Below are 21,236 nucleotides of genomic sequence, written 5' to 3' on the forward strand. Positions count from 1 at the left end.
CCGCACTGACTGTGAGCGCCGGCCGTAAAGCACAGCAGTGACGTCACCGCTGTGCTCTGCTTTACGACCGGCCGGCGCTCACAGTCAGTGCGGGAAGCTGACGGCGAGGGACGTGACAGACACCAGAATGTAAGTATGTAGTGTTTTTTTTTTTTTTTTTACATTTGCAATGGTAACCAGGGTAAATATCGGGTTACTAAGCGCGGCCCTGCGCTTAGTAACCCGATGTTTACCCTGGTTACCCGGGGACTTCGGCATCGTTGGTCGCTGGAGAGCTGTCTGTGTGACAGCTCTCCAGCGACCACACAAGGACTTTCCAACGACCACGGCCAGGTCGTATCGCTGGTCGTGATCGTTGGAAAGTTGCTGAGTGTGACGGTACCTTAATAGGACCAACCATTGGACTTGTGTGTAGAAACTCAAGGGATTTCAATGAAGAAATTTCAGTTTACGCGGAATCTTTTCCCTACAAACCTATATATCATTCTGTCCACTTTCTCCTTGTGTATATCATGCTGTCCACAAATTAGACTTTGATTACAACCTGACAGGTTCCTTTTAACTCCTCAGTCTGGAATACAGTTATTGCGCTTACTTTTCTAGGCTCTGGAGGCCTATTTCCTTGGCAACCAGCTGTAAACTTAGTGAAACAAAAGCTCTTATAGCTGCAGAATGACAGCAGATAGAAAGAGCAAGTCAATCAGAAACATGCTTATTTTCATATTCAAAAAAAGTGTCATAAAATGAGAATAACCCATTGAATAGACCACCAAGACTGTTAATAAAACAGTAAGTAACAACTCATGATGGGAAATCTCTGAAAGTGTGGTAAAACATATGAATGCCCCATTCTTTTGCATCTTTTTAAGGAGTGGAGGGGTCACACACTTTTGACATGTGGATATTTTGTATTTTCATACATAGTAGTCTGCAGACATGAGTGTAAAGGAAAATGCTATGCCCTGGACATGGCCTGTATTAATAAAATGCTAGAAACATTAAAAACACACACAAAAGGAGACAAAAATGTAATGTTTGTATTGCTTTTCATGATTTCCCATTGACTGCCCGTTTGCTTGAGGCCTAAGCCTCCTGATGTTTTTTTGTTTTTTTTAGGATCATCGAGCTCGAATGAGAAAAGGAGGCGAGCCAGAAGTAGAGGCAATGCTTTTACCACTGCCTTTGGCTGTGTCTTTTTGTAACCTTCTGCTACCATACATGTATCATATGCTGGGACTTTGGGAGAAGCTGGACTCCCCCATACTAGAAGTCTATATTGCTATTTGCAGGTTACAGGCAGTCTAATGTATTCCCACTTTTCTCATTCCTTTTGTACCTTTTCTCTCTCATTCTGAACTGTCCCTTCTTTTACTATCTTTTCTTACAGAAATCTTCTACTAAAGATTGTCATCCTTGGTGTACTGTGTTATCACTGGATATTACGAAAAACAAACTACACGGAGAATAAGGTAAACCTTTCTGAGGGAGTGTTCATAGTTATTTTTTTGTGTAACTGGAATATGTGCTTCAGTCTAATGGAAATAAGTTTTATTGGATTTTAGGGTATTTGTCTGCAAAGGGCCGGCCTCCCCATATTGTAAAAATATCCATTTGACGATGGTCCAAAAATAGTTCTAGCAATTCACAAATTGTCATGCCATACTTTGTGTAAAGTTTGAGCAAGAATAGCCAGAAAAATTAGATTTTTTTTTTTAAACTGATGTATGGGAAAACTTGAGGAGTTGCCCAAAGCGAGCAATCAGATTGCACTGCTTACTTTAACTAACTACTTCTGGACAGCCCCATAAACTGTATACCTGCTGGCAGCCTACACTTTACACCAATGTTCTAAAACCTGAATGCAGTGTAAGCAGCTTGTACGAATTTGTGTGGTTTGGGAGCCGACTTTCCTAAGTAGCCAGACTACCCACAGGGAAGGTAAACATAGTTTATTACCATGTTGACCTTCTCATTTTTGGTATACACAGCACTGAACCTGCGCTTAATGTTTACAGATTAGGAAGCACTGACAGTGCTTCCTCCTCCAGACCTAGCAGTCATGTAACCATTGGGTGTAGGGCGGGAGCAGGACCTAATAGACCCAGTCAGCTCTACTATTCAGCCAGGAAGCTAAATTTCCCCTGTAACTGGGGCTAATAAATCACCGACCCCAGTTGCAGCTAGTAAACAAATGCATTATGTTAAAATGCCCCCCAAAGGACTTTTAATATGGAACACATAGTATGGAGGAAAAATACAAAATACTTTGTCGCTCAGTATAATAAGACCTGCTGTTGTCTGCGACTTATTTGCTAATAGCATCCTGATATTGTGTATATTCTTCCTATTCTTTAGTGCTGGGAGACATTTGTTGGACAGGAACTGTTTCGCTTTGTGATAATGGACCTGATTTTCACACTGCTGGACACTTTGTTTGGTGAGCTATTTTGGAGGTAAATGGGTTTTGTTTATTAATTATAGCTAAGGTAAAATATTATTTTTAGCTATGTACTGTAACATTATTTTATATACATATGAGGGCAGTCATGGTGTCAGAAGTGAACAGCAGTTCAGAGATTTGCTTCACAGCAGCCGATTGGGCAGAAGAAACTAGGCAAAAGGCACAATTTCTATGGAAGAGTTTTGAAGACATGCTCTGTGCAAAGGTCACTGCGTGGAGAGAGGAACGTTAACCCCTTCGTGACCCCAGCTTTTTTTGGTTTTGCGTTTTTGTTTTTCGCTCCCCTCCTTTCCAGAGCCATAACTTTTTTTTATTTTTCCGTCAATATGGCCATGTGAGGGCTTATTTTTTGCGGAACGAGTTGTACTTTTGAACGACAACATTGGTTTTAGCATGTTGCGTACTCGAAAATGGGATAAAAATTCCAAGTGCAGTGAAATTGCACCGTAATCTGGGGTTGCTTGGAGGCTTATTTTTTGCGTGCCAAACTGACATTTTTTATGATGTCATTTTGGTGCAGATACGATATCTTAATCAGCCTGTATTGCATTTAAATGCAATGTCGTGGCAACCAAAAAAACGTAATTCTGGCGTTTTTACTTTTTTTTATCGCTACACCGTTTAACGATCAGGTTAATCCTTTATTTTATTGATAGATCAGGCAATTCTGAACTCAGTGATACCAAATATGTGTAGGTTTGATTTCTTTTTTTATTATTTTATTTTGAATGGGGCGAAAGGGGGTGATTTAAACGTTTATATTTTTTTACATTTTTTACATATTTTTAAAACCATTTTTTTTTTAATTTTGGCATGCTTCAATAGCCTCCATGGTAGGCTAGAAGCTGCCACAACTTGATCGGCTCTGCTACATAGGGGCGATGTTCAGATCGCCCCTATATTGCAGAATTACTGCATTGCTATGAGCGCTGACCACGGGGTGGTGCTCATAGCAACCCGGCATCAACAACCATAGAGGTCTCAAGGAGACTTCTGGTTGTTATGTCGACGCGCCGATGACCCCCGATCACGTGACTGTGAGAGCATTTCCGGCCGGGTGACCGGAAGCGCTTGTTAAATGCCGCTGTTAGAGTTTGACAGCGGCATTTAACCAGTTAATAGGCTCGGGCGGATCGTGATTCCACCCACGCCCATTGAGGGCACATGTCAGCTGTTCAAAACAACTGTTTATACTGCAGGTGGTAAATTTCCTTGTTATCCTGTTGATGATGATGAGATGACTGCTAGTGGTCTCTTTTATAGTAGGAAGTGTCATTTTGTGAGGTTCCTTAGCCAATGTGGAAATTGCAAGATTTCAGTACTTATTAAAGATAACTTGCAAAAAAATTGTTTAACTTGGATATTTTAAGAAAAAGTGATTTTCTGGTAATGGATTCCGTTTGCTTAAGTATTGGACTACACTTTTGCAACGTTCTAATAGTACAATACGTGGCTTCATTTCAGGATTTATGCTTCTTGTTAACAAATTTTAGGGGTGTTTTTTTTCTTTTTTTTTTTTTTGTGGATGTTAAGAGCGTATTTGTCTTTGCACTTTCTGCGAACAAGTTGTACACGATGACAGGAAGGAGATGGGTTATGTTGCTGAGGGCTGACTATGGTAAGCAGGGGTATGTTGAGGAAAGCTTCCTAATACGTGTCTTGAAAATGGTGATGAATTGAAGAAAAATATGACATCTTCTAGTGGATTGTGAAATTGTTTAATTGTAGATTTTGCTCCATTAGGCCGGTTTCACACGTCAGTGGCTCCGGAACGTGAGGTGACAGTTTCCTCACGTACCAGAGACACTGACTCACGTAGACACATTGAAATCAATGTGTCTCTGCACATGTCAGCGTGTTTTCACGGACCGTGTGTCCGTGTGCAAAACACGGAGACATGTCAGTGTTCGTGGGAGCGCACGGATTACACGGACCCATTAGTCAATGGGTCCGTGTAAAACACGTACCGCACACGGACGCTGTCCGTGTGCAGTCCCTGTGCCGTGCAGGAGACAACGCTACAGTAAGCGCTGTCCCCCCAGCGTGGTGCTGAAGCCGCCATTCATATCTTCTCTCCAGCAGCGTTCGCTGGAGAGAAGATATGAAAAATCCTTTTTTTTTTTTTTTTTTTTTTTGTGTTTAAAATAAAGATCCCTGTCCCCAACCCCCTCCCACCCCCTGTGCGCCCACCCGCTGTTACTAAAATACTCACATAGAATATGTGGCTCCACCTCCCATAGGAGGGATCTTTATTTTAAACACGGAAAAAAAAAAAAAATGTCATATCTTCTCTCCAGCGAACGCTGCTGGAGAGAAGATATGAATGGCGGCTTCAGCACCAGATGCAGGGGACAGCGCTTATCTCTAGCGCTGTCTCCTGCACTCTCCGTGTGGTACCCAATCGGCACACGGGCGGCACACGGCCGCACGTGTGCCACACAGATGGCCTACGTGAGCTGACGGACACGGATAATTCTGGTACCGATTTTTCCGGTACCGGAATTATCTGGACGTGTAAGACTGGCCTAAGTCTCTTCTTTTTCGATCATAATTTTTTCTCACACACCACCTTCTTTTGTTACAGGTTGATCCTGCAAAAGAGGCAGAAACAAAAGTGTCGGACAGAATTTGACATTGCTCGAAATGTACTAGCACTCATCTATGGGCAGACACTGGCATGGTGAGTCTGTCTGTCTTGTACAATTTCCTGGTTATGATTGAGTAAGTTAAAAGCAACACTCCAGAATTTTTTTTTTATTGATCTAAGTTTCCTACCCTTAGTCTTGTATTTACCAGCTGCCTTCTTCATCTTCTATCAGCACCGCTCTGGTCGTCTTCTGCAATCTGTGACCTGTAAGAACGAGGTTCTCATAGACTGAGAGCTTGTGACTGTTACTTCTGTCTTCGTTGGGAAGAGGTCAGGGAAATGAGACAAAAATGCTGTCGTGGTGCTTTAAAGCGATTGCTCAGTATACTGAGTATAATGTGCGGCCCTAGCTAAAAGTAACATTTTGTAAGTCCAGGTCCATGGGGTTACTAGAACATTACACAAACATTGTGCCATGCATCTTTAGGCTGTGTGCACACAATCAGGATTTTTCGCGGTTTTTCACTATAATAACGTGATAAAACCGTGAAAAAAGCATACATTAAGCATCCTATTATTTGAATGCAATCAGCAATTTTCGTGCACATATTGTGGTTTTTTCCGCAGCGGAATTACATTCTGGAAAAAAACGCAGCATGTTCATTCTTTGTGCGGAGTCGCTGGATTCCGCACACATAGGAATGCATTGATCCGCTTACTTTCCGCATGTGGCTATAAAACCACGAAAAAACCTGAACGTGTGCACACAGCCTTACAATGCCCAAAGGATGATGGAGGTTTAGCTGTCCCCAATCCATGGCTATGTTACATTGGGTCTCAATGTCAGCATATGGTGGGATGGGGGGACCATGAATTTTCTAGTTCAGTGGGGAAGGTTATTTCTAATATGGTGAAGAGAGGTCCACTGTTGGTTTTCCTGGAGGCTGGTAGATTCCGGCTGAGCTCTAGAAGGTTTCCAACACTGGCGCTGCTTGAGAAATTGTGGAAAAAAATTAAGCAATGGAGGGGAATAAGTGAATACACGAGTTATACATCAGGGGTGTCAAACTGCATTCCTCGAGGGCTGCAAACAGGTCATGTTTTCAGGATTTCCTTGTACTGCACAGGTGATAATTTAATCACCTACACAAATAATGAGTTGGTGATTAAATTATCACCTACAGTATAAGGAAATCCTGAAAACATGACCTGTTTGCAGCCCTCGAGGAATGCAGTTTGACACCCCTGTTATACATCCATTTGGTACGATTCACGGCTGACCGAAATGCTGAACCTACGAAATTTTGGATAGTGGCGGAGAATAGGTATATAAAAATAAAAGGGGAGAAGCCAGCGCTGCTTATGGTCAGAACGCAATGCAAAAAGTGCAAATGCACATATTAATTTCTAACTGTATATCAAAATGAGACCTTTAGCAAACAATTGATCAATTCTTTGAGCTGCACGGTGGCGCAGTGGTTAGCACTGCAGCCTTGCAGCACTGGAGTCCTGGGTTCAAACCACACCAAGGACAACATCTGCAAAGAGTTTGTATGTTCTCTCCGTGTTTGCGTGGGTTTCCTCCGGGTACTCCGGTTTCCTCCCACATTCCAAAGACATACTGATAGGGAATTTAGATTGTGAGCCCCATCGGGGACAGCGATGATAATGTGTGCAAACTGTAAAGCGCTGCGGAATATGTTAGCGCTATATAAAAATAAAGATTTATTATTATAGATTATTATTGAGCCACCCCAAGGCATTCTCATAATGGGGCAGTCCTACGCTATGATTTTTATATTCGCTGTGCCATTACGGCCTCCTATATGTGTTGGAAGCAAGACCATATTAATCCCACTTTACGTTTTTTATATTCGCCGTGCCATTGCGGCCTCCTAAATGTATTAAAAGCTGGACCATACTGAATGCAAACTGTACCTGTAGCGTTTCAGAATCACTCCCATGCCGCCAGAAAGGGTACGCGTAGATAAAGGTCAACCAGGTCCAAACATAAGACATTTCAGATCTGACCTCCATACTGTCTGACCAGCACCACAGATGAAGGGTGACAAAGGCCCAGGCACAGGTGCACAAATCAAACAGCCTGGGGCAGGGCAGGGCTGCTGTATGTGTATACAGCTGCCTAGATCAATCACAATGAAAACAGAAAGAATGGCGTGCATGACCCAGCGCGCACGGCAGCAGTGGTGGTCAGCCACAACCCAATCTCATTTTGATATACAGTTACAAACTAATATGTGCATGTGCACTTTTTGTATTGCGTTCTGACCATAAGCAGCGCTGGCTTCTCCCCTTTTATTTTGAGAATAGGTATATGGTATGTGTTGCAGCTGTTGGATGGTGAGACGTTCAGAACATTTGAAGCACTTGGGAAAGTGTTCCCTTTGGAACGTATTATGTTCTATCCGTATCTGCAGCTGTGGAATGCATTTCAGAAGCAATGGAGAAGGTCACCGATAATGATACACATAGATAGTATGTTGAATATAATTGGTGTACAGAGGAATACTAGAGGTTTTATAACACTTATCTACAGGGGATTGTTAGACACGTTCTTGGACAGACATCCGTTGACAGACTTGGGAGATATATCGGATGCCCTATGGGAGTCGATTCCGCAATATGTCCCAAAAATTTCTAGAAGTGAATCTGGGAGGGTGTCGCAGTTATTCACCATACATAGGGTATATAGGACTCCTATGTGGATGAATAAGGCTGGTTTGAGAGTGGACTCTAGGTGCCCGAGGTGTACGATTGATGAGACTGATATTCTATATATGCTGTGGTCTTGTCCCTGATTGCAGGCATTCTGAATAGTGGTCTTAAATTTGATAGGGTGAGGAAACAAATATTACTCGTAACCCACTGACATGCATTTTAGGATATGTGGAAGGGGTGGCGTTGGATGAATGGGGTAGACTGGCGATAGCCAGAATGCTATATGTTGCAAGGAAGACTAAAACATTCCATTGGCTGAATGAAGGCCCTCCTACTAGAAAGAAATATGTGAACAGAGTTAACTTTGTTGTACCTATGGAGCGGAGTGTATATATGAAAAGAGGTAAAATGAATCACTATGAGAACATCCGGGGGGGCTGGCTGGACTTTCCTGGGTTACCTTCTTTGGATCTTATCAAAGACAGGATATTGGGGTTATAGAAGTGTGTACGGCACTGCCGGATCCGGTTTTCTATTTTTGAGAGCGAGAGAGACGACTATTTGGACGGATCCGGAAAAAAATGGATGAAACGTGTGGCCATCAGGCGCTAATACAACTCTATGAAAAAAAAACGGATCCGGCGTAAAAAAAAAGGATCCGTTTTTTTCAAGACTCGCCGGATTGTGCCTGAAACAAAAAAATGTGTGAAAGTAGCCTAAGCGTGATGGGGGGGGGGGGAGGTCTTTTCTTTGTTTTGGGGTTTTTTTTTTGTTTGATTTTTTGTATTATTGGAAATGTAAGAAAAGTAATATTGTTAATATACTCATACATGCTTATGTATGTATTGTTATTCTTCACATTTTCTTCACTAAAAATTATTTGATTAAAAAAAAAAGAAGACATGCCTGTTCAAGCCAGACAAAAAGGCATGGCATTTCTTACATATTGCCAGAGTTGAGCAGTTTTCAAAAATACATGTGAAATGAAATGTAGAGCGTTAAAAAAGGAATGTGTAATCAGGTTTTTGTTATGTAGTGAGACTAGTGTGATACCGACGCAGAGTCCTGAATCCAGTGTTTTTTTACGTTACTAGGCTGTATTTTTACTGTTTCAATAAAATCAGTATTTTATCAGTAGGATATTATCACTACAGGACTGTGTCTTGTGCCTCCTGGTCCAACCACACCACCAACACTGATTCCCAGCTTTCTGAGCACAATGTATATTGACAGAAAGTTGCTAATCAGTGGTGTTGGAGAGGGTTATACAAAAAGATCAGAGAATGTCTAGAAAGCTGCTTTTTGTAAGTAAGAGGAAGTCTATTGCTGGAACAAGAGGAATGAGTTTAGTCTACATGATTTTTTTTATTGTCACATTCACTTTAAATTCAGAAAAACATATTATGATGATTATTCTTTATAGTACAAAGTACTAGTGATGTAATTACAGAAAAATGACACTTTTTGATTACTCACTTCTGATCATTCACTCTGAGCTCACTGATAAATGAGATAACAATTGCTGCTCATATAAATCTTTGAAGATTGGAGGAACTTGGGGCAGAAATAGACAAGTTTACCCGAAACGACAGAAATGCAGCTGAATACATAAATGACTCAGACTTCCTTTTCATGTCCTGTTAAACAGGATCTCATACAGATACTTATTGCACAATCAAATGTCAACAGGCTATACATGGTCTTTTAAAGATCGTCACCAAGGCATACTAGTTTCTAGGATGTTTAGTAAAGAAGGATACCTTCAGTAAAACTTCACTTTTAATACAAGCCCAATTCCCAAAAAGTAGGGATGCTGTGTAAAATGTAAAGAAAACCATAATGGAATGATTTACAAATCTATAATATAACGCTGGGAGCGTCACTCTGTCCGAAGCCTTTATAGACTGCGCAAGCGCCGGCGCAGTCTGGACCCCACAGAGTGACGCTCCCAGGAGATTGCGGTATGCGTAAGCACTGAACGCACACCGCGATCTCCAACGTAGAAGCAGGGATGTGCCAGGAGGGTGAGTATGCTATATTCACCTGTCCCGTTCCAGCACTGTGCGCCGCTCCATCTTTCGGGTCCTCTGCCTGTGACGTTCAGGTCAGAGGGCGCGATGATGCGCTTAATGCGCGCCGCCCTCTGACTGAACAGTCACAGCCAGAGGACCCGGAACACTGAGCGGCACGCAGCGCTGGATCGGGGCCAGGTGACTATAGCAAGTGTCGGGGGCCTGAGCTAGCGGCGACTCCGGCACCTGACCCCCACAGCGCGCCGGTGTCCCCGCCTGCTCAGGCCCCCCAGCACTCGGCGCCCAGCGACGATAGGTGAGTATGTTATTTTTTTTTTTTATATATCGCAGCAGCATACGGGGCATATACTATGGAGCATCTTATGGGGGCCATAAACCTTTATGGAGCAGTGTACGGGGCATATACTATGGAGCATCTTATGGGGGCCATAAACCTTTATGGAGCAGTGTACGGGGCATATACTATGGAGCATCTTATGGGGCCATAAACCTTTATGGAGCAGCATACGGGGCATATACTATGGAGCATCTTATGGGGGCCATCAACCATAATGCAGCAGCATACGGGGCATATACTATGGAGCATCTTATGGGGGCCATCAACCATAATGCAGCAGCATACGGGGCATATACTATGGAGCGTCTTATGGGGGCCATCAACCATAATGGAGCAGCATACGGGGCATATACTATGGAGCATCTTATGGGGGCCATCAACTATAATAGAGCAGCATACGGGGCATATACTATGGAGCATCTTATGGGAGCCATCAACCATAATGCAGCAGCATATGAGGCATATACTATGGAGCATCTTATGGGGGCCATCAACCATAATGCAGCAGCATATGAGGCATATACTACTATGGAGCATCTTATGGGGGCCATCAACCATAATGCAGCAGCATATGAGGCATATACTATGGAGCATCTTATGGGGGCCATCAACCATAATGGAGCAGCATATGAGGCATATACTATGGAGCATCTTATGGGGGCCATCAACCATAATGCAGCAGCATATGAGGCATATACTATGGAGCATCTTATGGAGGCCATCAACCATAATGCTGCAGCGTATGAGGCATATACTATGGAGCATCTTATGGGGCCATCAACCTTTATGGAGCAGCGTATGGGTCATATGGATGGGAGCAGCAAATTACAGAGCGGTGGCGCAGGATGGGAGCAGCACATGTCAGAACGGGGGCGCAGGATGGGAGCAGCACATGACAGAATAGGGCAGCAGGATGGAGACCATATACCAATATAAATGCTCGCCACCCGGGCGTAGAACGGGTTCAATAGCTAGTCTCGTATAACCAAATTAGAAAAAACTCCTTTATAAATTGATGGCAGCAACACATCTCAAAAAAGTTGGGACAGGGATAACAAAAGCTTAGAAAAAGTAAGTTGTACTAATTAAAAACAACTGGAGGGTCAATTTTCAACTAAGACACATGGCCATATAAAGAGCATGTTAGAGAGGAAAAATCTCTCAAAAGCAAAGGTCAGTGGATCACCAATCTGTGAACAACTGCGGCTAAAAATTGAAGAACAATTTCAGAAAAATGTTCATTGATGTAAAATTACAAATACTTAGAATATATCGTTAGCTACATTACATAATATAATTAAAAGATTCAGAGATTCTACAGAAATCCATGGGCACAAGGGTCATCACCGACTGCAATATTGGATGCTCGTGATCTATGAGCGGCACTGCATTAAAACCAGTAATGATTCAATGGCTGGGCTCTGGAATATTTCTAGACATCATTGTCTCTGAGGACTGTCCACAGTGTTATCCACAAAGGCGAGTTAAAACCATATATCAACCAACACAATCTAGAAACGCTGTCCTCTTCTTTGAGCCAAAGCTCATTTAAATTGGACTCAGGCAAAATGGATAACTGTTCTTTTGTCAGATGAAACAATATGTGAAATTCTATTTGGAAACCAGACACCTTGTCCTGCAGACTCGAGAAGAGGGACCATCCAGTTTACCAGTGCACCGTTCATAAGCCTGCATCGCTGATGTATGGGGATGCATTAGTGCCTATGGCATGGGCAGCCGACACATCCTGAAAGGCCCTATCAATGCTGGGCATTACGAGTATATAGATGTTTTAGAACATATGCTCCCATCCAGACAGCATATAGCTCAGGGAAGGCCTTGCCTATTTCATCAAGACAATGCCAAACCCCATACTGCATCCATCGCAACATCATGGATTCACAGAAGAGTTTAGGTGATGAACCGGCCGCCTGCAGTACAAACCTTTCACCCTTAGAACATTTGGTGGGTTATGGAACAGAAAATCCAGCAAAGATCCAGGACTGTTGAGAATCCTACATCAGACAAGAATATTGTAATACTGACCACACTGTTAGTTATGAAAGCTGTATACATGCCAATATGTGAAGACTTACTTTAAAGGCTAAAGTTTGGAAGTTATGAACGAGGATTAACCTTTCGATCGCTAGGACCCCCTCCAATCCCGAGAACAGGGCTCTGGCACGGTAAATCGATCATGCACACTGCCTCTACATTCATTCTCATGGGAATGTTTAAGACTATCCCAGCCCAGCACTCAGCTATATCTGGTGGTCCTATTAATAATGAATAGTGCGGCAGTGTGCATGATCTACTACTGCTAAATTCACATGGGCATCTTTAGAGCCCCAGTTCTTTGGATCGGTGAGGTCCCAGTAGTCTGACCCCCAGTGATCAAGAAGCTGTCCGCTGTCCTATAGATAGGTAAAAACTCCCAATCTTGAAAGTACTTTTAACTTTTTTTTTGCACATCTGTTCAATTATGGCAATACCAAATACAGCTAGTAGTAAGGTTTACTAGTTATGAAAGTTGAAAAGCTTTTGGTTTGTGTCGTCTTATTCTTGTACCTATAATCCTCTTTTTTATTTTTTTTCCCATGAGCGACACTGTTTAAGGGCTTGTGTTTTTGTTTGTTTTTTTACAGTGAAAACTATAGTTTGATTTGGTATCATTTTGTCACACAATGTTTTTAATCACTTTTTTTTGTACTAGTTTTTGAGATGCTAATCAAAGGCCTTGAGTAGCCCCAGATTGCCAAGACAGCTCATCAGTACTCAACATTCGTGTTACAGGGGATAATGGGCTGACAGAGTCCCCCCCCCCCCATTTAGTGTTTGACCACTTGGATGCCATCGATACCATTGAGCTTAACATTCAAGTGTTAAATTGCTGTGGTCTGCTGCAGTTATAGAGGGATGTCATCTGTTTAACACAGCCAGGACCAGCCATACTTGTAGCAATGTCAGCTCCTGAGCCCACTTTATGCATTATGCATGACACATGTATAAATGTTATATGACAGAAAAAAATGTGATAATGTTGCAACAGAACAGTTTTGTTTTTTGTGTTTTAACAGAAAAAGGTACAAAAAGTGCAATGTGTAACCATGTTCCTGTGTCTTCTCTTTCGGACAGGCTGGGTGTTCTCTTTTGCCCTCTCATCCCTGTTGTGCAGACTCTAAAATTGCTCCTGCTGTTCTACATAAAAAAGGTGAGGTGTCAGATCTGAGCTGCACAGCACTCTAAGCATGGTTACCAATTACTTCTATTAACTGCATCGGGTGTTATCGCTATTTCATACAACAGGGATTGTTGACTTGCAAAGTGATGAAATGCCAGTCTGGTAGAAATGGAGCAGTTGGACCTCATTTTAATTTCACTGACAAAATTATTGTCCATATATCAAAAATTAGTAACTGGCAAGTTTAATTTTGTCCACATGAAGAGCTAATTCAAAGGTGCAAATAAATATGATTGCACTGTAAAAATCACTGTAAAAAATCCAAATGCCATTATCACTGTAAGATAATAAAATATAATTCCTGTACTGAGGCTTTAACTCCATTTACAGCCATAAGAGTAAAATCATTAGCCAAAAATACAATCGCCTGCCAAATATTGTATAGTTTCCCTCATGCCAGAAAATCTGCTCTGACTCCTTGAGGCAAAGACTCCACAACTTCTGTGAATGTATCTTGCTATCTGGCACCAAGATGTTAGTGGCAGATGCTCTAAGTTCTGGAAGTTGTGAGGTGCTCGTTTTTCCAGTACATCATATACAGTCATGGCCAAAAGTATTGACACCCCTGCAATTCTGTCAGATAATACTCAGTTTCTTCCTGAAAATGATTGCAAACACAAATTCTTTGGTATTATCTTCATTTAATTTGTCTTAAATGAAAAAACACAAAAGAGAATGAAGCAAAAAGCAAAACATTGATCATTTCACACAAAACTCCAAAAATGGGCAAGACAAAAGTATTGGCACCCTCAGCCTAATACTTGGTTGCACAACCTTTAGCCAAAATAACTGCGACCAACCGCTTCCGGTAACCATCAATGAGTTTCTTACAATGCTCTGCTGGAATTTTAGACCATTCTTCTTTGACAAACTGCTCCAGGTCCCTGATATTTGAAGGGTGCCTTCTCCAAACTGCCATTTTTAGATCTCTCCACAGGTGTTCTATGGGATTCAGGTCTGGACTCATTGCTGGCCACCTTAGAAGTCTCCAGTGCTTTCTCTCAAACCATTTTCTAGTGTTTTTTGATGTGTGCTTTGGGTCATTGTCCTGCTGGAAGACCCATGACCTCTGAGGGAGACCCAGCTTTCTTACACTGGGCCCTACATTATGCTGCAAAATTTGTTGGTAGTCTTCAGACTTCATAATGCCATGCACACGGTCAAGCAGTCCAGTGCTAGAGGCAGCAAAGCAACCCCACAACATCAGGGAACCTCCGCCATGTTTGACTGTAGGGACCGTGTTCTTTTCTTTGAATGCCTCATTTTTTCTCCTGTAAACTCTGTTGATGCCTTTGCCCAAAAAGCTCTACTTTTGTCTCATCTGACGAGAGAACATTCTTCCAAAACATTTTAGGATTTTTCAGGTAAGTTTTGGCAAACTCCAGCCTGGCTTTTTTATGTCTCTGGGTAAGAAGTGGGGTCTTCCTGGGTCTCCTACCATACAGTCCCTTTTCATTCAGATGCAGATGGATAGTACGGGTTGACACTGTTGTACCCTCGGACTGCAGGGCAGCTTTAACTTGTTTGGATGTTTGTCGAGGTTCTTTATCCAACATCCGCACAATCTTGCATTGAAATCTCTTGTCAATTTTTCTTTTCCGTCCACATCTAGGGAGGTTAGCCACAGTGCCATGGGCTTTAAACTTATTGATGACACTGCGCACGGTAGACACAGGAACATTCAGGTCTTTGGAGATGGTCTTGTAGACTTGAGATTGCTCATGCTTCCTCACAATTTGGTTTCTCAAGTCCTCAGACAGTTCTTTGGTCTTCTTTCTTTTCTCCATGCTCAATGTGGTACACACAAGGACACAGGACAGAGGTTGAGTCAACTTTAATCCATGTCAACTGGCTGCAAGTGTGATTTAGTTATTGCCAACACCTGTTAGGTGCCACAGGTAAGTTACAGGTGCTGTTAATTAAACAAATTAGAGAAGCATCACATGATTTTTCGAACAGTGCCAATACTTTTGTCCACCCCTTTTTATGTTTGGCGTGGAATTATATCCAATTTGGCTTTAGAACAATTCTTTTTGTGTTTTTTCATTTAAGACAAATTAAATGAAGATAATAATAACAAAGAATTTGTGTTTGCAATCATTTTCAGGAAGAAAATGAGTATTATCTGACAGAATTGCAGGGGTGTCAATACTTCTGGCCATGACTGTAGTGCAGTTTAATGTCAAATAAAATGAAACTATTCGGTGTAAATACCTTCATTGATCACACTTCCAAAATGTTAAGAAGACTAGGAAATCAAAATCCTTCATAGTTCTGTTAAGTCACACATGGTAGAACACAATTCAGTAAGTGCCTTTTTTTAAGCTACTATTTGGCACTTTGGTGTCTGCTTAGTAGTTGTATTTGTTAACTAATATAATTGTAGCGTATCAGAATGGAGACCATGTTCTAGCTATTAGATCTATAGATACCTGTGCTCGTGTGAGGCTGTCACTGGAGCGTGCTGGCACCGGAGGTGAGTATAGGTGTAACAGGGGAAAAGGGATGAAGAAAGGGTTGTCCTAGTCATGGACAACCCCTTTAAGTATATTTATGCGCCTAAATATTTTATTAACAAACTTGAGTAGTGTGATATATGTCCTTGTTCTCTTATAGGCCAGTCTGATGAGGAACTGTCGTTCTCCAAGCAAGCCCTGGAGAGCCTCACATATGAGCACAGCATTTCTCACGCTACTGTGCTTCCCCTCTTTCTTAGGAGCATCTGTGTTCCTTTCCTACACCGTATGGTCGTAAGTAGAAATGTTGAGGGGGTGAACAGTTAATGGAATCAATAAAGCAGGGCATGACCCCATAAGTAGATTGTGTTTTTCTGACATGGATATAAACACTATACTAAGCTGTGTTCCTGGTGTGGATCTGTTTCACAACATCATTTCCAACTCTTTTATCCATTGATCAATTTGTAAGTAATGCGTAATGTGTAACCTATTAAACTTCATGAGCAGTCATACTGGAATGCTGTCAAACCTGCCTCATATGCTGACCAAAATGTATCATGTCTACAACGATTTCTCACTATCTGTAGGTAATGTGGTAAGCCCACAAAATGTTTTGTTTCTTAGGGTGAATCTGAGAAACGAGCCTGTATCTGGCATCCACAGAAACGCATGGACAGATGTTTCAATTGAAGCAGCCCCATTTGAATGGAGAGAAGGCGTGCATGCTCTACCTCTGCTCCATTCATTGTCACTGACAGAAGTAGCCGACCTCTATAATCATGATTTTCCAGCAGTCCCATAAAGAATGATTGGAGCGGAGGTTGAGCATGTGCACTTTTGCTCCACTCAAGAGGGATGCTCTTGAAGTTGCAGAGGCCTTTTCTGGAGACATAGTCTGTCATTCCATAATACACTGCTTTCTGGCAACCTGAACACATCTGAATTTAGAAAGTGGCATTAAACAGTCATGAAAAATAAAAAAAATAACATATAACTAACATCTGTAGAAGCAACATATTCCCAAAGTTAGAATTTTCCATTTACTCTCTTTATAGGATGTGTAAACTACACTCTTCTATTTCTTGTGCTCCATATCTATCTCGTTCTTAGTGTGAAGCCTTCGGTGTCTTGTGGTCCATTCCGCTCTCTAAATACTATGTACGAGGCAGGGAAGTTCTATGTCCGGCAACTGGAAGTATCAAATCCCCGGCTCAGTTGGGTCAGCTGGATTCACTACTACCTTTGGGAAAACACATTCTTCATTTATCTTGCGGCTATGGTCCTGCTGTGAGTACTTGGTAACAATCGAATCATAGGAAACGTATTGTTAAATTGTGTTAGTTATTTTTTAGTAATATGGCCTGATTTATAATTCATTTTCAGCATCGGGGGTGTTTAGACTGTGAGCAACCACTATTAGGGTATATGGATGGCTCTTGGAATATTTTGTTTTAAACTCATTTACTTGAAAATAAGAAATGAGCTCAGTATGGGGTAAAAGCAGACTTTCTATGTTCTTGACTTCCATAGTAGGAAATGTAATTCTATTTATTGTGTGATTTATTTATTTTTTTCCCACCATTCCCTTTTATAAATCTTTTACAACATCTTCTCCACTTGTGTCGTGAATCATTCATGCATTAAGAAAACCAGCAAAAAATGGAAGATGGTACATCCAATATAACACAATATAAGATAACTTTGTTACAATGGATTTTGTGGTTTCTTAATAGACATTCACTTTGTGGTCTAATATCTGGCTTTGACCTGTAATACAGTCAAATGGCTTGCCACATATTATGGTCACCATATAATACAGGATAATCGACCCTTACACATACTATAGAGTATGTAACTGGTAAACATGATCCCTGCTTAAGAAGATATAAGAAAATGCAGGATCAAATTAGAAAGTGTATAAGTTGTGAGCACAAAGCATACCAATAATTAAGGGTGAATAGGTCCAGCTATGCCAAATGTAGGAATAACGGTTGCAGTCCATGAGGCTCAGAAGATCCCGCCAGTGTTTCACCAGTCTGCCTGCTTTTTCAGGGGCTTTTTGACATTCATGTATAAAAGTGCATAGCACTGATGTGAAGATTTGTGGTTTCATCAAGCAGGTGAGCAGCAGTATATTGTGGTCCCATATACTAGGGCCTTGTTCATATAGGTGTCACAGTTTCCATTATAACTGAAGATATGAAAAATGTATTTTGTAACGGTTTCCTTGCAGATACCATTAAACTTTTTGAAAGTTTTTGTCAGGTTTTGCTTATTATTTTTTTCATACATTTTTAAAGCAAGTCACACAATAAGATTTTAAAAAACATGAATGTGGTCTATTAGGTAAACACTAAGGTACAGAATAAGGGCAAAACCAAACAGCATAGTTGAATGCACGTTTGCAATTCATGTCCATCCCAGGAGTAAACTCTGTATCCATTGGGCAACAAAATTATCAGACAAGTGGGCACGATTTGGAAAAGCGGTCGTGCTTGATTTGACCCCTTAACAACCGCTGATACGCCTTTTAACTGCGGCAGTTAAGGGTACTTAAAAAACAGCACCGCTTTTTAACGGCTCTAAAGTTTAAGTGTATAGTGCCCCCCAGTGTCGGAATTTCTCCAGGGACTCGGCTACTGGGGGTAGCTGAGACCCCAGAGAACATGATTTGGGTCGGTTTTTTCTGACTCCGGTATTGCAATCACCGTTATAATGGCAGTCGCAAAATATTTTTAAAAAGTCAGATTTTCCATTTAATTCTCTCTCCTCTGACGTGATTGCACATCAAAGAAGAGAGAAATTGGGTTCTCCGATCACCCCCCCCCGGTACCTCTGGTGTCCAGGCATCCCCCCATGAAGTTCCCCGGGTCGGTGGCATCTTCTTCCAGGAGAAAATGGCGGGCACATGCACAGTGTGCTCGCTGAGATCTGCTGGCCGGCACCCGGCAACAATAGGAAAATTTTCCTATTGGTTCATTTTGATCACTGTGATGGGGTCTATCACAGTGATCAAAATAAAAAAAAAATAGTAAATAAAACCCCCTTTTATTACCCCCTTAGTTATGTAAAACTAATGAAATACAAAAATATATATTTCCATTTTTCCATTAGGGTTAGAGTTGGGCTAAAGTGAGTTGGGCTAAAGTGAGTTGGGCTAAAGTGAGTTGGGCTAAAGTGAGTTGGGCTAAAGTTAGGGTTTGGCTAAAGTTATGGCTAGGGTTGGGGTTAGGGTTATGGTTGGGACTACAATTAGGGTTAGGGATGTGTTAGGGTTAGGTTTGTGGTTAGGGTTAGGGTTGGGGTTAGGGCTGTGTTGGGGTTAGGTTTGTGGTTATGGTTAGGGTTGGGATTAGGGTTAGGGGTGTGTTGGGGTTAGGGTTGGAGTTAGATTTTCCACTGTTTAGGTACATCAGGGGGTCTCCAAATGTGACATGATGCCACCATTGATTCCAGTCAATTTTGCGTTCAAAAAATCAAACCGTGCTCTCTCCCTTCTGAACCAGGGTATCGTTGTACTCAGGAGAAATTGCACAACAAATGTTGTGGTTCATTTTCTCCTGATACCCTTGTGGAAATAAAAAAAAATGGTTCCAAAGTAATTTTTTTGTGAAAAAAGTAAGATTTTTTCTTTCCACATTGCTTTAGTTCTCGTGAAGCATCTGAAGGGTTAATAAACTTCTTGAATGTGGTTTTGCGCACCTTAAAGGGTGCAGTTTTTGGAATGGTGTCACTTTTGGGTATTTTCTGTTATAGTGACACCCCAAAGTCACTTCAAATGTGAGGTGGTCCCTAAAAAAAATGGTTTTGTAAATTTTGTTTTGAAAAATTAGAAATTGCTGGTCAATTTTTAACCCTTATAACGTCCTAACAAAAATAAAATTTGTTTACAAAATTGTGCTGATGTAAAGCAGACGTGGGAAATGTTACCGTACTTATTAAGTATTTTGTGTGACATGACTCTCTGATTTAAGGGCATAAAAATTAAAAGTGTGAAAATATTCTAAATTTTCACCATATTTCCATTTTTTTCATAAATAAACTCAAGTTATATCGAAGAAATTTTACCACTAACATGCAGTACAATATGTCAGAAAAAACAGTCTCAGAATCGGCGGAATCCGTTGAAGCGTTCCAGAGTTATTACCTCATATAGTGACAGTGGTCAGAATTATAAAAATTGGCTTGGTCATTAAGTAGCAAATTGGCTCAGTCAGTAAGGAGTTAAAGCACCACTTATTTTTTTGTTTCACTGTTGGAGTGATATTGCTTGTGCATGTTGTAAATAGACGTGGATCCTTTAAGTTCAACTTTTCTCCACTAGTTATAAATTCTCGATAGCTAACGATGAAGTGTCTTATCTTTTTCAGGATTGTAATTTACTTCCATATTCAGATTGTGAATGGACAGAGGAGAATCATACGGCTGCTGAAGGAGCAGATTGCAAATGTAAGTAGTTCTAGTGATATGTCACATAAGAGATAAAGCCGTGCTTTCTTCTGAATTTTCTTTCAAACACCAGTTTGGTAGCCTTTTAAGTTGTATGATTTATTGATTTTCAAAGGGATGGGACTGACTGTTAAAGGGAAACTGTCATTAGAATTTGGAGCCTGGTTGCATGGATGCAGCTTGGTGTGTTTTAGGCTGGATTTACATATCTGTGTGTCATATACAGAGTACAGACCGAGATGCACGGACTGGCCACGAGGCTCCTGAACTGAGCTTGAGAGCCTCATAAATGCCTGAGAGGCTCTTGATTTCAGGTTGGGAGACGCGTATCTGCTCCATGAATCTCCGATCGTGACACGGATGTGTGAATGCAACTTTACTATCAAGCACTGCCGCTTTACAGAGAAAACATAGTTTGATAAGCTAGCCAAGGACTATAAAAGGGGACCTGACTTATTGGAGCGGGGAGAAGCCATCTGGGGTCTGCACCAAACTAGTCAATTCCCTACCTATAGTGTCCGACCGGCTTCTCAAACTATATTTTCTCTGAAACACACATGGCTGCAATTGCAATATACTTCCCGTTGTTGCCACTTTTCATTTTTGCACTTTTGTGTTTTGCTTATCTTCTTCCAAGATTCATAAGTTTTTGTTTTACTTTGAGCTTACATAGCCGTACAGAGGGCTTGCGTTTTTGCAGGAGGAGTTGTAGTTTTGAATGACACCATTTACTTGACCCCCCACTTGGATTTGTTTTTACTCTTTTTAGACCCAAAGTATGGTAAATGGTGAAAAAGTCGCAATTCCACCATTGTTTTGAGGGTTTTCTTTTGTATAAAGTTCAATGTGTGGTAAAAATCAATATTAGTTCTGGGTTTCAATAAGGCACGAAAATGCTTAGATGGCTGAAATCAGAGTTAGCTGATTAGCAGAGTTAGAACTCTTCTCCTGGGCGTGATTCATACATGTAGGACATTTTTGGGTTTGTTT

The 21,236-nt window shown here is 41.4% G+C and overlaps 1 protein-coding gene across 1 annotated transcript in view; it reads left to right on the forward strand.

Moving 5' to 3' along the window:
• TMC6 (transmembrane channel like 6) overlaps window positions 1-21,236 on the forward strand; it is a 108,939-nt gene that overhangs the window by 79,314 nt on the left and 8,389 nt on the right. The window contains exons 12-19 of the mRNA XM_069752514.1: window positions 1,117-1,289; window positions 1,388-1,469; window positions 2,356-2,453; window positions 5,046-5,141; window positions 13,233-13,308; window positions 15,955-16,088; window positions 16,908-17,084; window positions 20,168-20,246. Of these exons, the coding sequence (XP_069608615.1) occupies window positions 1,117-1,289; window positions 1,388-1,469; window positions 2,356-2,453; window positions 5,046-5,141; window positions 13,233-13,308; window positions 15,955-16,088; window positions 16,908-17,084; window positions 20,168-20,246 (915 nt within the window). The remainder of the gene's footprint in view (window positions 1-1,116; window positions 1,290-1,387; window positions 1,470-2,355; window positions 2,454-5,045; window positions 5,142-13,232; window positions 13,309-15,954; window positions 16,089-16,907; window positions 17,085-20,167; window positions 20,247-21,236) is intronic.

The sequence above is a fragment of the Ranitomeya imitator genome, chromosome 2, assembly GCF_032444005.1.
Source record: "Ranitomeya imitator isolate aRanImi1 chromosome 2, aRanImi1.pri, whole genome shotgun sequence".
Taxonomy (NCBI): Eukaryota; Metazoa; Chordata; class Amphibia; order Anura; family Dendrobatidae; genus Ranitomeya; species Ranitomeya imitator.